This window comes from Anser cygnoides, chromosome 13, assembly GCF_040182565.1.
Source record: "Anser cygnoides isolate HZ-2024a breed goose chromosome 13, Taihu_goose_T2T_genome, whole genome shotgun sequence".
NCBI classification, from domain to species: domain Eukaryota; kingdom Metazoa; phylum Chordata; class Aves; order Anseriformes; family Anatidae; genus Anser; species Anser cygnoides.
Window position 1 is genome coordinate 3,695,625 of NC_089885.1, and position 13,867 is coordinate 3,709,491.

The 13,867-nt window shown below is 43.3% G+C and overlaps 2 protein-coding genes across 6 annotated transcripts in view; one reads left to right on the forward strand and one right to left on the reverse strand.

Annotated features, from left to right (window-relative positions):
• Positions 1-13,867, reverse strand: part of CHRDL1 (chordin like 1) — a 59,961-nt gene that overhangs the window by 29,802 nt on the left and 16,292 nt on the right. For all 5 annotated transcript variants that reach the window (XM_048070631.2, XM_048070632.2, XM_067004984.1 and 2 more), the window contains exons 5-6: positions 3,334-3,479; positions 2,268-2,361 (exon numbers count right to left, since the gene is read on the reverse strand). In XM_048070631.2, coding sequence (XP_047926588.2) covers positions 2,268-2,361; positions 3,334-3,479 — 240 coding nt within the window. The remainder of the gene's footprint in view (positions 1-2,267; positions 2,362-3,333; positions 3,480-13,867) is intronic.
• Positions 1-13,867, forward strand: part of PAK3 (p21 (RAC1) activated kinase 3) — a 180,943-nt gene that overhangs the window by 6,098 nt on the left and 160,978 nt on the right. The window lies entirely within an intron of this gene.

A 13,867-nucleotide genomic window follows, 5' to 3' on the forward strand; every position in this document is an offset into this window, starting at 1 on the left:
GTTTTGCTAGTGGCTCCAAGCCTAGCTCTGGATGTGCCAAGCAATTAGACTGGAGCACAGTGCAGTACCACCACCACATGAGCCTGCTGCTTTACACGGATGGCCCACAGCAGGGCCAGGCACAGGCACAGGCTTGGGTCCTTGCCTCAGGACAGCTGCTGCAGCAGGAGAAGTGTGTGATACCGCCTTGGGAGAGCCACAGTGCTGATGCAGGTGTGTCTCCAGTTCTGGGCTTAGCTGGATTTCACTCGGCCAGATCCACCATGGATCCACTACCTTCTGGCATACTACGTGTTATCATGTTATCCTCGATGCATTTTGAGAACTTTAACTTAAGAGGAAGTTGAATCCTGACATAAATCAGCATCTGAACCACAGTGCTTGAAGCCTTCTTTAGTCAATAGTAGAGCAATGAACAGGAAAATCAGCAAATTTGAATATACTATGTTAGTATTTTTGGCCAGGCAGGGAACAGAAATTGATTTGGTTTCCTCCTCATGAGCTGTGCAGAGATCTTGATGCAAATGTTATGTTTAGGTTTGCATTTTTAAGAGTCACAGGGGAGAGATAAAACAGTTTAGCCCATATTGCAAAGGACAAGGTTAATTATGAGAGAAATGACAATTTTAACATTTTAATAAGAATTATAGACAGTGGAATACACAAAAAACTCTGCATAAATGGAGACGCTGAATCTCCTTTACTGCATAATCCAATTTAATCTCACCTCTTATATGGAAATTCTAAAGAGCTTTTGCCTTACTAGTGACTCTCGGGCTGCAGTGACAGATTCTGCAGCATAAGGCAGGAGCATACCTAGGTCTTATACTTTGTATTTTGAAAGGCAGTTTGATTTTTGTAGCTGGAAGAGGTTGGTTTCAAATCCAGATCCAATAATTATCGGGGAACAGACATGAAGAATCATATGAATAGCAAGGATTTGCTTTAATTGAACTGTCAATGTAATAAATGTAAACCAATATATCACTAGATTTCACCCTGGGAAATTAGGACCATGACCTTGCCTGCTTGAGGTCAGAAAGCTTCATAAGCAGTTTATCCAGCAAAATGTTTCAGGATTTGTAAAGGTGCCTCACAGTAACGCAGCAAAGCAGCAGAGAATGAGCAATAATTTTCAGGGAAAGTAGTACTGCACAGAAATCCTCACCCTTGCTCTGACTGAGAGGATGTATTTATGCAGCTCACAGCATCGCCCTGCCGGGAGATTATGTCAGTTCCTGCATGGTGCCACACTTAAGCTAATTACCACTGCAACTTTGTAGGTTAACTAGCTTAGACAGCTTGCCGCACTGACATGACTACACAGCTTCTGTTTGAGAACTTGCTCCTTCAAGGCCTACTGTAGTGTCTGTGCTTCAGACTGTGTGGACTATGGGACTATGTTAGCCTGTGTTTCTCAACAACCACAGGCAAAACTATACAACTGACAATGCAACGCTCCTTATTTTCACCATGCAATAGTCCCGAGTACAAACAAACAGAATTTCAGAAGGACAGAGATGCAAGCAGGAGAGGTTTTCAAAGCAGCCTGGCATCGCTGCTAACAATAGAGTGGCCCTTCTGAAAACTTCAGGCACCATTAGGTGCCTACCTGCATCTCTGAGAGCTGGCCAGAGGTGCTTAGATACCCTAAAAGTGCTGATTCAAATGCCAATAGTGAGATAAAAAACATTTACAGATATTTAGGTAGGCTTTTAGACAGACGTTTAGGTTTAGACATTTGGGAAGGCTGGGAAGGCTGGCAGTATGCTTCCTCATAATCAAGTTCTCTGTGTGCATGTTCCAAAATGCAATTGCTAGTAAAATACCGATGTTAGCTGAATATAGATCGACATCTAATTTAAACTGGAGTAATTGGTCTTACCCTCTGAATTGAAATTCTTGTGTCTTTTATAACTTGAGCAGGTCTGGTAACTTGTCAGGTAGAAGCTCAACTTTTATTTCAAAGCTTTTCTACCCAAAGTAATGGCAGCTATTTCAATTCATCATTTGAAGCCTTGATTTACCTCATTATGAGCATGCAGCTTTATCATCAGTGCATTCTCTCCCTGTTTCAGTTTAGGAAAACAAAGCTAGCAATGCTACCCTGCCGGAATGTGAGGTTTCGTTTCCCAACATGCCTTGGGTTGTGAGTAAATGGGAAACTTGCGATGTCCTGAACAACAGTGCTGGTGCACAGACAGGGCTCTGACAAGGGAAGGAGTGCTTTCCGACTCGTGTCCTTCTGTGGGTGGACTAACACTTACCTCTGCAGACTGGACAGCAGGATTCCGGAACAGAAACTGGGAAAGAGCAAGTTAATTTGGGACAAGTCTTCAGCCCACAGTACACATTTCCTTCCTGCCGGTAAAACAAGGAGCATTTAGAAGGAGGCATCAATTCATATGGTACATATATACATTTTTATGGACATATTTAAATCTAGTATGGGTGTTTACATAAATGCCACTGTAGTAGCCAAAAGCAGAATATGAGACCAATGAAGAGTCTGAATAGCATTTCATAAATTTATTGTCACGTAGAGGAAGGTTCCTTTCTTTTAAAAAATGGGGAAAAGAAGCAAGTGTGGGGAGGGAAAGAACTGCAGTGATTGTAGGCTTAAAATCTATCTGACCTTGCAACTAAAGCCACCTGGTATAAATTCTTCCTACTGCTCTCCTTTTGTTGTGTCTTACCCCTGAGGTGGAGGAAGAACTGAGCAGTGACTCAAACCTGCAGTCACAAAGTTTGTTCAGTAGTTGACGCCTGTTCAATTTGTAATTAATGTTGAATACGATGATAATTTGATCAGAGAAGGTCATGATACTAAAGAGCTGGTTGGATTGAGAGGGATGTTGTACTTCAGACAGGGACTGCTCAAATATGCTGGATCTGACTTGGTTAACACCTAGAACAGCTCTGTGGCCCAGGGTCAGGCTACAGAACTGCCCAGTCCCAGTTGTGAGGCTCTTAGCAGCTCAGTCCAAACGAATCCAGGTTCAGTCCCTGACTTAGTGCTCTATTTTCCAGTCAGTTTGAGGTGAAATATTTTTATATGCCAAGTAGCAATATTTTACCTGCTGCCTGCCTACTGTAAGCTTACTTACAGCGGACGCTTGACAGGGTAAGCTTTGTCCACTGTGTTTGAGTAAGAGGTAGCCTGGCATTCCCCATGTGCCACAGACTGGCTCAGAGTGCTTTTGTTTCAGCATAAACTCTCAATTCCCAGCCTCTGCTGTGTGCTATATGTTGCATACATTTCAGTGTCGCGTCTGCTAGAAAGGCAAAATGAAGCATAGACAGAGCAAGGCTCTGACAAATTACGGTACTTACTGAGCAGCTGCACTGGGCACACTGGTTTGCTTGCCTGTTTTGGAAAAGCCCCTCTGCCACAAACATTTCTCCGTGATGGTAGGTGGTGCCATTGTATTCACAGGATTTCCCAGTTATTTTGCTGCTTACTGAGAAAAGGGAGTCCTCTGGAAGCAATGGGAAAGGAACACTTCATGCAAATGTTCTCGACAACAAGCAATATCACAAATACAGGGATGGAAAAGCTTCCTTTCTCCCCCAGTTCTCTTTATTAAGGACAAGCTTTGTCATGCTGCAAAATATTTGTGATGTTCTCATGCTACTATTTTGCTGAACTTTTGTAATTCACACTTCGAGCTGACTGTCCCAGTTAATGTTTGGATTTTGATTTGATCATCAATGCCAGCACTGATGGCCATCCCTCATGCTGCTGCTTTTTCTCTTGCCCTGTCTGCTATAGCACTTGCTGTTAGGATGGGTAGGTGCAGTTATATGCCTGTTTGTTACATTTGCATGGCTTTTTCATGCTTTAATATAGAAGGCATTAGCACCTTTCTAGGATGGTTTCCCCCGTTCTTAGGACTGGCATTATTTTATTACTGATTTGTAGTGTTGTAGCAGACAGAAATCTTAGTTGCAGGTTAGCAGAGAGTACCAAGGGACGTGCATAATGCTGCTTCCATGCCATGCACACGCACAGCCCTTCTGGCCTACGAGAGGAGTGACACCGATGATGGAACTCTGTCAAGAGCAGACAAGCCCGAGAATAATGGCACTACATGCATGTTTGTTCCCAGCGGCCCTTGCACCTTGTTGCTGTTGTTGTATTCAGAATGGGCAAAACTTTTCAAAGGCAGACTTCGAAAGGCACCCAAATGCTGATGTTTCTCTTATATGTGTTACAATGTCAGATGTGCAAATCAGTGTGTTTTGTTTGCACAACTGAGTTTATACAATGAAGTGTACAAGCTGGCAGTGCCAGTTCAACCCTGAAACCTCCTGTTTCAGCTCAAGATCATATGGAGTTCTGCACCACATCACTCAAACTTTCTTCTTAGACTTAAAGTTATCCACGTCTTATGGTAGAATATTCCCTAGACTGTTTAACTCTTGAACACAAACTGTGCAAAGGGATTATACTTTACCTGTGAAGTCTAAGTCACTTAATACCTATTGGGCAGCAAATCTGGCACTAATGCATTTATGTTTACGTGAGTTTAGTATCTCAGCATGGGAAGAGGCATTTTGAACAAGAGCTCTAAGGGAGTAACAGTGGAGTGTTTGTTCTCTGGAGCCAGAATCACTGCAGATTTTTAGGAATGCAGTTGAAATTTCATGCAGTGGGTTTGGGCTTTCATGTGAAAGAAACCTGACCCAAAAATTCAGATTTTGCTGTAGGCCCCTTCATTATCAATCAGATAAACCCAGGGAGATTTTTTTTATGAAACTATGACACCACAGAACATGGTTGTTCTCAGCTGGTAGCTCAAGTGAAAGAGCAGTTTTCTGGTGATATGCACTGGCATTAAACAGTGACATTTAGAGTTTTCCATAAAAGCATATATTTTGTTATGTTGGCTTCATCAAATCTTAATGATCTTTTGAACTGTAAATATCAAATCTGACTGTGGAACATACACATATGGTATGTTTCAAATACTACAGTATTTGAAAATCTAGTGGGTCAGCAAAGAACCTTCTGCCAGAGAATGGCAGGAATTAGCCTTTTAGCGGCCATTTAGGGTCCCATGCTTGGTATTTCATTTCTTTTCAGGAGACAGACGTGGTATTTGCACTTCCTCCTTTGAAGTGCACTCTGCACTTTCTATGTGGTTTGCTAGTAATGCACATTCTGGAATAGCAGCTTGTATGTTCCAACTGAGGCACATCCTTGGAAAGTCATCAGCAAAAGATTCAAGTGACAAGTTCAGCTACTGTCGCATCAGGCCCAAATATCAGAAAGCACAAATAAAGAGGCACTTTTCAGCACTGTGCCACCTCCCCCGAGTTATGTCACCATCAGTTCTTGACCTTTCCAAGGGTGACCTCCCGGAAAGCAGAAAAAGGGATTACCAAACCCTTAGTTATGCCCCTGCACCTCAGGCAACTGGAAGAGCAGTAGAACTGGAAAGAAAATGAAAGGAGAAATGAAAGGAGAATGCAGATGGTTCTTGTCTGGATATGAGGGCCTTTTCATGCAGCCTCTGCAGGGCATTGCGGTGCCCAGGTAGGATGCCTGTCCGAAGACAGTGTTTGGCTTGTGGTCTGTTGCTTGCAAAGGCTCAGGCTTGAATGACTCATTGTGACTCTTCAGCATATTGGATGAAGAGAGCAAATTTTACTGCGGTTTTACCTTGTATATGCCACGTTGCTCAGATCTCTAGGAAATCTCCAAATGCCTTTAAATTATAGCTTTCAAATAAGGGAAGGGGAATGGGGAAACTTTTATTTATATAATTAAATTTACCTTCATATCCATGAGACTGTTGAACTATTGTAGGGTTCCTATAGGATTACAGGGTAGCAGCAGATCAGCCCTGGCATGTGACTGCAGAAACACAAGGCTGAGTGAGACAACCTTTGCTGCCTTTCTAACTAGAAAGGAAGGTGAGCAGCAGAGGGAAAAAAACAATTTTCTTATATAGCCAGTGCTCACTCTGATTCTGACTTCTGCCTTGCCTTCCAACACTGTCAGATTAAATGATCATAAGAAATCTCCTAACCAGATTAGGAAGAAGGTGCTTTAGACCACTACATTATTCAAGGAGGAAGAAGACAGGTGGCAATAGGATGGCTTACTCCGGACCAGCGTGGGCTAGCAGCTCAAGGCTTGCTGCTGCATTGTTTGCTTAATATTAGGGTCTACAGAGAATATAGATGGACTCCATAATAACTGTAATTCTCTCTCTGAGACCCTTGCATGTATGACATAGAAGGAGTAGGAAACAGGGACCCTTAGAAATGTACCTGAAAATGAGGCAGGCTGGCCGTCTGAGATCAGCAGGGGGCCAGGGGGACACAGTGCAATTATTCACTTTAGCTGGGAATGAAACTATTTGTTCCAGGAAGATCTTCCAGTAACAAGAATAAGACATCAAGGGACTGTGCCTTTCTCAACTGTGATGCAGATGCTCGTAAAGAAAAGCTTTTCTTTTAAATGGATCTACCGATAGCATTGCTTGGCCAACAGTAGTAGGTGGTTGCAGTAAGTAGCTTTGTTCATCTGTATTTCTTTCAAGGTTGATCATAGAACTTAGGCCTATAACAACTGAGTCATAATAGACAGTCCAAAACACATGTACGTCTGCCTGTCTGTGGAATATGGGATGCAATTTTGTTGCTATTTTGATGTAATAATTATAAGAAAAGTCAGTTTCAGTTACAGGGAATAAGACCATATTTTAGGTGCCTGATGCTGCACAAACCTGTGTATGGGATTATCTGCTAGCACATTCAGTGAATGGGGCTATTTGGTTGCATGAAACAAGTTTGGAAGAAGTTTTCAGATCAAGATCACATGACCCTTACTGTGAAAAAATACAGACAGTCATATTGGAGACAGCACATTGAAGAGTGCAGCTGATCCCCTCCAAATGCAGCATCCGTCAGAAACTGCAAGGAAGCTTTGTTTCTATTGCATACCTACATCTAACTGCTGGAGAGAGGAGGCAGCATGTGAGTGACTTTCTACAACTAGGACTTGCCTTGGTTTCTTTTCCAGTGCTCTTTAAATCATGGCTAATTAGAGGAGCTCAAACTCCCTCATATTCTCCTATAGAATGTGAAATTACAGTCACTTCATATTGCTTTAATGACTGCCACGTTTGAACTTGGAAAAATCTTGACATTAATGTTGATACCAGCACGTATTGCTCTGTGCCTCAGTTAAGATATGTTAGAACTGGATTAATTAACTGCAAACGTCCTGCATTGCTCAAAGCCCTATTTGTAAACCTCGTTTTCTAATCAGCATTGTTCCTAAAGCTTTATCTGGCATTTTAATAGTGCTGACTAACATTGCTTTAATTAGCCACCTCTGTAAAGTACCAGGCAAACCATCTGTGTGAATCCTTCTAATTAACTGGGTTTGATCTGAGCTTTTCTTTCTGGCATTCATAGCATGTCACTGGAAGCAATATAAAACGTATAGGGTAAAGGTGTTACAGCATCAATGGAAAAGGAAGCATCTTTGTCCCGTGGTTGCTATTTATTTGCTAAGGGATCCGACTTCAATACAGAAATTGACAGGCCCTGCTTACATCTGACAAGGATTTTAATGGGATCGAGATGAGACCATGAGTTAGTAACACGGATAGTGCTGACATATCACAATTTTACCATTAGGCAATGGCAGGGAGCTATGATGTGCAACCGAGGCTTAGCACGTAACTTGCTGTCGGTTTGAATTTACCCTGTAAGTATCTTTAAAGGCTGGATCTGGGTGAAGGTTTCAGGTTTTGCAAGCAGACAACAGAATACAACTAACTGCATCAAAAATTGATTAGCTTCAAAAATTCAAGTTTTTTAAAAAAGCAATTGGAGGTTGCGGTGACTATGCTTGAGTTCTTATATCCCAGCATTCCTCTTTTCCAAATGTGGGGCTCTCTCCAGCTTGTGTTGTCTACCTAGGCTGTTTTTCACTGGTGTGCCATAGACACAGAGTAAATCCTGGCCTCAGTGAAGCTAACAGAAAGATTTTCCTCAGGATCCAGCCTACGTGCTTGCTGTAACTCTGCTTTTTAAGGTTATGTTTGGGGAGATGGCAGCCTGTACTGGGAGGAACTGTTGATCTACAAAACCGCAGTTTTCTATCAGTTCAGATCTATGGTACAGCCTGATACAGAAGTTCACTCAGAACTAGAACTGCATGTTGCTATAGTTCACTTGTTCTCTAACCTAGTGTCCATTTGACAGGAGTGTGAAGAAACAGTATGGCAAGAAGTTTGCCATGAAGGGATGCTAACCTAGTGTGAAGTGCAGCATTAATGCTTTTCTGACAGTCTCTGACACAACAGTTAGATATGAATTTGATAAACCACAAGTGTTTTACAGAAATCTCCTGGCTCTGTGGAATCTACTCATCACAGATTTTTCGTGGAAACCTGCATGGGTTCACAGTGTCTGCCCATGACTTGGGGTTTCCGGGAAACAAGGCTTGAGGGCAGCCGTACGACGTGCACAGACCCTGGCCAAGAACTCTGGGGGCTTCGTGGCTCCCAGAGCCTCCAGTCTCCTGGGAGTGACAGAATGGTGTCACGTGGATCACAGTCAGTTTTGGAAACAACATCTTTTAGCTTCTTCTGTTTGCAACTGTTTTTCTTCCTGGATTGTTATAAAAGCTTGTTCCTGAGATGCTTTACCCTTACTTGGATATGAAGCAGAAGAGCATCAGTTATCTGCAACTAATCCCTTGAATAGCTTAGACAAATTCCACTGGCAGTTCCTGCTATTTGAATCAGTGGCAACTTCGCTGAAAGTATTTCTGTGTAGACAGTGAAAAGCACCAACTGGCTATGGGCAAACTGGCCTTTTGGGCAACGTTCCTGTAGGGTCACTTCCTTGAGGACGGGTTTCAGGATCCAGGCCTTACTACAGTCAGTGAAGTGTGCAACTTGGATCCTTCTGTACATACAGGTACACGTGCTGGGAAACAAACCAGCTAACAAACTGGCAAAACCACCGCAAAGTCATGGCATGATAATCACTAAACTATTTCTGCTATGAAGCTGGACCTTCAAGACAGGAAAGCCAGTTGCTTTTTGGATGACCTTTGCCATTGTGGACAATGAGACCAAGAATCTTTGCTTTCTTCAAGTCATTGTGCTGAGTTTTACTGATCTGCAAACAGTAACAGATCAGAGTGGTAACTGAGTGTGTTCCCAGAGTGGAGGATGTACAAATTAGGCAAGGAAGGTGTGTAGGCAAAATTAAGGCTTCTGCATGGTAGGACCCTGCACAGCACCCCAGGAAGGGTCTGTGGGTTTTTATTGCATCTCTGTGAGATTCTTTCTTGTACAATATTCTGGCTATTCTTGTTAGTACTTTCCTTAACACTCTCACTATTGCTTATTTTAGTATCAGAACATCTGGCAAGGATCATTTTTAAAAAATCCTACAGGCTCTTGGCTTGCTGACTTAGAAACTATTTTTAAACTGCAACATTCAGAGTCACCTAGTGTCATTTACTGAAAAAGATGGGCTTTTAACATCAAGCAGAAATGCTAGGCGCTCAGCCTGGCTTGGTTTTTGCAGTTTGTCTGTTTTATTAACCACTCTTATAAAAACAACCAAGTGCTAAACAATCTGAAATTAATCATGAGGTTTAAAGCCTTAAGAAACTTACCATACTGGGAACTGTTCTGCAGATAGTCTCTCTGCTCCGTTATAACTAGACAGATGATAGATTATGAATTTCAATCCAGAGTGGATTTTATAAAACATGCTTTCTGAATCAGCATCGAGCATAAGTATGTACAGACCAAGAGAATGTGGACTTTTTCTGGAACCCTATTCACTAGTCAAGCAGTTTTATCCTGTTATAATTCAGGAGCAACTGTCTGCATTGACATCTCTCCTGCATAATCACTTGTATTCCCAGTGAACACAACTGGAAGAGTCAGTTTAGTTGAAAAATGGTTATTTCACAGCTCTCTAGGATGCATCTTGGTGCAGGAAATTGTCTTTGGACACCAGCTAACTGGTCACTTCACGTGGTGCTTCTGTACAGAAACCAGTCACCCCAAATTGCAACATAACAGCATGTGAGGCCGTATTACTTGCCTTGACATTTAAAATTGGCGTAATAATTGCAGGATAACTAATCAGAAGCAACTCTCAAAGAACAATTATGAAGGTCCTTAGTCAAAATGAAACAATTCTTGGAAGTGTGCCGGGCACGAGCATTTCTAATGCCAAAGGGGAGCGGGACTAGAGTGAGAGAGCACTTCTCCCTGTTTTGCTTATTAAAAAATACATGAAATTTGAATCAGCTTAGGTTGGACACATTGTCCAACACAGTGGACGGCACTTAGATGACCTCAGATCTGTTTTTGTAACACTGCTTGCTTGCACAGGAGTTGCACCTACCCCTAGGCCTCTTTGATAAAAATTTATTGTTAATTCTCCACCTCCATGGAGTCCAGGTCTTTTCCCTACAAGCAAAATCATTCTCTAGGGTAACTTACACAAATGTCAGTAGGAAGAGAGATATAAGGATGATTCTTGTTTATTGAGTCTTTTTATTGGTGGTTTTTATAGCGATGTTAAGGGCTAACACAGTGGTCTCCAGGTGCCACTGTGAAGGACAAATCCTAGGAGGCCCCAAAATACTCACTGAAGTAGCTTGGAATAACAGTAATGGGATAAATTATTCACGTGTGGAAAAGTGCATTTCTGGATCAAGTCCTGCAGGTGAAGTTGCAACTTATAAAGTATGCTGAAAAAAATCCAGGCAGCGATATGGAATAAAAAGCCAATTAGCACCAACTGCAATTCGTGCTAGGAGGTGCAAGCATCAATGCAAGGAGGACAGAGTTGCGATAAGCCGTTGGAAGTATTCTTTATGTTATGCACCTTGTTACCTCTCCAGCTCTCTTCCACTACTCCCAGAATGTGTGTTACAATTGCCAGAGGCCTAGCACAGTATAAAAAATGTAGTGTTTTCCTATACCACTGAAATGTGTTTTTAACATGGGCTGTCACCCACAGGGGCTGTGCATCTGTCTCAGGATGGATTTCACCCTCTGGTTATATACTTCCCCAAATTAGCTCGCCTGAGTACTGTCCCTCGTGACTATAGCTCTGTCATGGGCCAGACACCCGCAGAGTAGGAGGTGTGCCCCCCCCCCCCCCTCCGACTTCCAGCTTTTATCTGACAGCAGAGCTGGGACTGGCAGCAGCAAAAACAGTTCTTGTATCTTTTTTTGGAGTTTCTGGTGCAGTGTTAAAACTTGAATGGTACTAATATGCCTAAGGTGCCACACTGCACATGGTGAACAGCACCTTTTCCACCACAGCCTAGATTAGCCCGTTTCTTTCAAATGGGTCCCAGTGAAGCCAAGGAGTGACCTCTCCGATGAATTCTCTTCAGTGAATAACTCTGGAGACGGGGACTCTAAGCAAACAAGGTGTAACATTTTAATTTCAGTTTAGGGGCAGCAATATTGAAAACTAATTCAAAGCACATGAGCTGTGCTTTGGTTCAAAACATTTCCCTTTGGCAGGTAGTGGTTTCACCTCGTGCAGGAGAAACTGAGCTAAGAGGAAGGTTCTGAAAGATGAGATGGTACAGCTCATTCTGGATGGTGTACCAGTAACACCCTGTGGCATTCGTACATGGGGAAGCAACAGTGAGTGTTATATCAGTATCAGACTGGATGGCAGTGGGTTTTGACCCTCTTTGTAGTTGGGCATGCTTGCTGTGCACCGACTGACATGGTTTCTCTTTCCATGGCACCAAGGACACATACATGGCTGCATGTTTGAATCCTCTAACATCCTGATGTACGGAAGAGAAACACAAAGTGAGAAAATCCAATCACTTGGAAGTTCGCTTTGCGAGGGGACCTGTGCTAAGCTCCTCTCTCCAGCTTTAAAATGATGCGTGCCTCTTCCCATTGCTGAACAGCCTTCCTGACAGCTGGATAGGCGTGTATAGCTGTCAGCAACCGTGCAGCTGCTCTGATTCACAGTATCTGAACCAGCATCCTGTCACCTGAGGAATCAGAGCTCTGAAAAAGTGGTAATGAGTACTTCGACTCCTGCTGCCTTGGTGTCTGTTTCAAGGGGTTCAGCCAAAGCTCTTGCCAGGCTTGGAAGGATGCTAAGTGCTAGTGACATTCCAAGTAGAAGATAAAGAAACCTGCCTCCAGGCAGAAATCCTCTGTGCTAGACCCTTCCCTCTACTACACACAAGCCAATGGAATATGGTTAGTATATATAAGACACAGCTATTCAGTATGAGACTCATATTTGGAACGGAGGAATGAATATGCGTTGATAATCTGATCCTTACAAATTCAGAACAGAGCCTAAGACTTGAAGAGGTGAGGGAGGCATCCTGAAGAAAGAGATTATAGAGCTTGCTAGGAGAATGACAGGCAGATTTTAATCACAGTTATGTTGAATAAACCTGGAACAACTCTGTTGATTGGACTAACCCTGATGCTGTGTGTTCAAACCAACCTGTATTTTTTAAAATATTCTCTTCAAAAAGATCCTCATGTTTATATAGGGAAAAGATCACATAAATTTCTCTGTGTTTATGCAGTGCATTTCATTCACAAATAGCAGTACTTTTATATAGCACAGAGTACTTGTCTATTTTCCTGTAGTCCCAGTGAAACTAAGGTACAGTAGGTTTGCTTTGTACCCAGAGATCCACTTAATGTTTATCATCTGAGCCATTTGTACCAGGAAGGCCTGTGCAAAGAAAGATACAGCTGGAAATGTGGATGTCCTTGTTCTGCCAGTGTGGTTCATTTCCCCAAAAAGGCCTTTAGTGCAAGAGACATTCCCTGGTCATATCCTGGCCACCTTAGCATGCATGTACTGTGGCTTCTAGGTGAGAGAGAGCCAAAGGCAGAGTGGAAAAAGAAAGCAGAGAAGACAGGAATCTCTGTTCAACAAGGCCAAGTGCTGGGTCCTGCACCTGGGGCACAACAACCCCAAGCAGAGCTACAGGCTGGGAGATGAGTGGTTGGAAAGCTGCCTGGCAGAGAAGGACCTGGGAGTACTGGTTGATAGCCGGCTGAATATGAGCCAGCAGTGTGCCCAGGTGGCCAAGAAGGCCAACAGCATCCTGGCTTGCATAAGAAGCAGTGTGGCCAGCAGGTCTAGGGAAGTGATTGTCCCCCTGTAGTCAGCTCTGGTGAGGCCGCACCTCGAGTACTGTGTTCAGTTTTGGGCCCCTCGCTACAAGAAGGACATGGAGGTGCTCGAGAGAGTCCAGAGAAGGGCAACGAAGCTGGTGAGGGGTCTGGAGAACAAGTCTTACGAGGAGCGGCTGAGGGAGCTGGGGTTGTTCAGCCTGGAGAAGAGGAGGCTCAGGGGCGACCTTATCGCTCTCTACAGTTACCTTAAAGGAGGCTGTAAAGAGGTGGGGGTTGGTCTATTCTCCTACGTCCCTGGTGACAGGATGAGGGGGAACGGGCTAAAGTTGCACCAGGGGAGGTTTAGGTTGGATATTAGGAAGAACTTCTTTACCGAAAGGGTTGTTAGGCATTGGAATGGGCTGCCCAGGGAGGTGGTTGAGTCACCATCCCTGCAGGTCTTTTAAAGACGTTTAGATGTAGAGCTTAGTGATATGGTTTATTGGAGGACTTGTTAGCGTTAGGTCAGAAGTGGGACTCGGTGATCTTGGAGGTCTCTTCCAACCTAGATGATTCTGTGATTCCGTGATTATGGACAGCATGGGACGCTGTAGAACACAAGTGTCATGGTGACCTGGGATAATGCATGCTCTTTTTTCCCCCCAGAAATTTGCCAAACTTCCCTCAGCATCTGTAGAGGCCTCTTGCATATATCTGCCTCAGAAAAGCATGAAACCTGTCAGCAC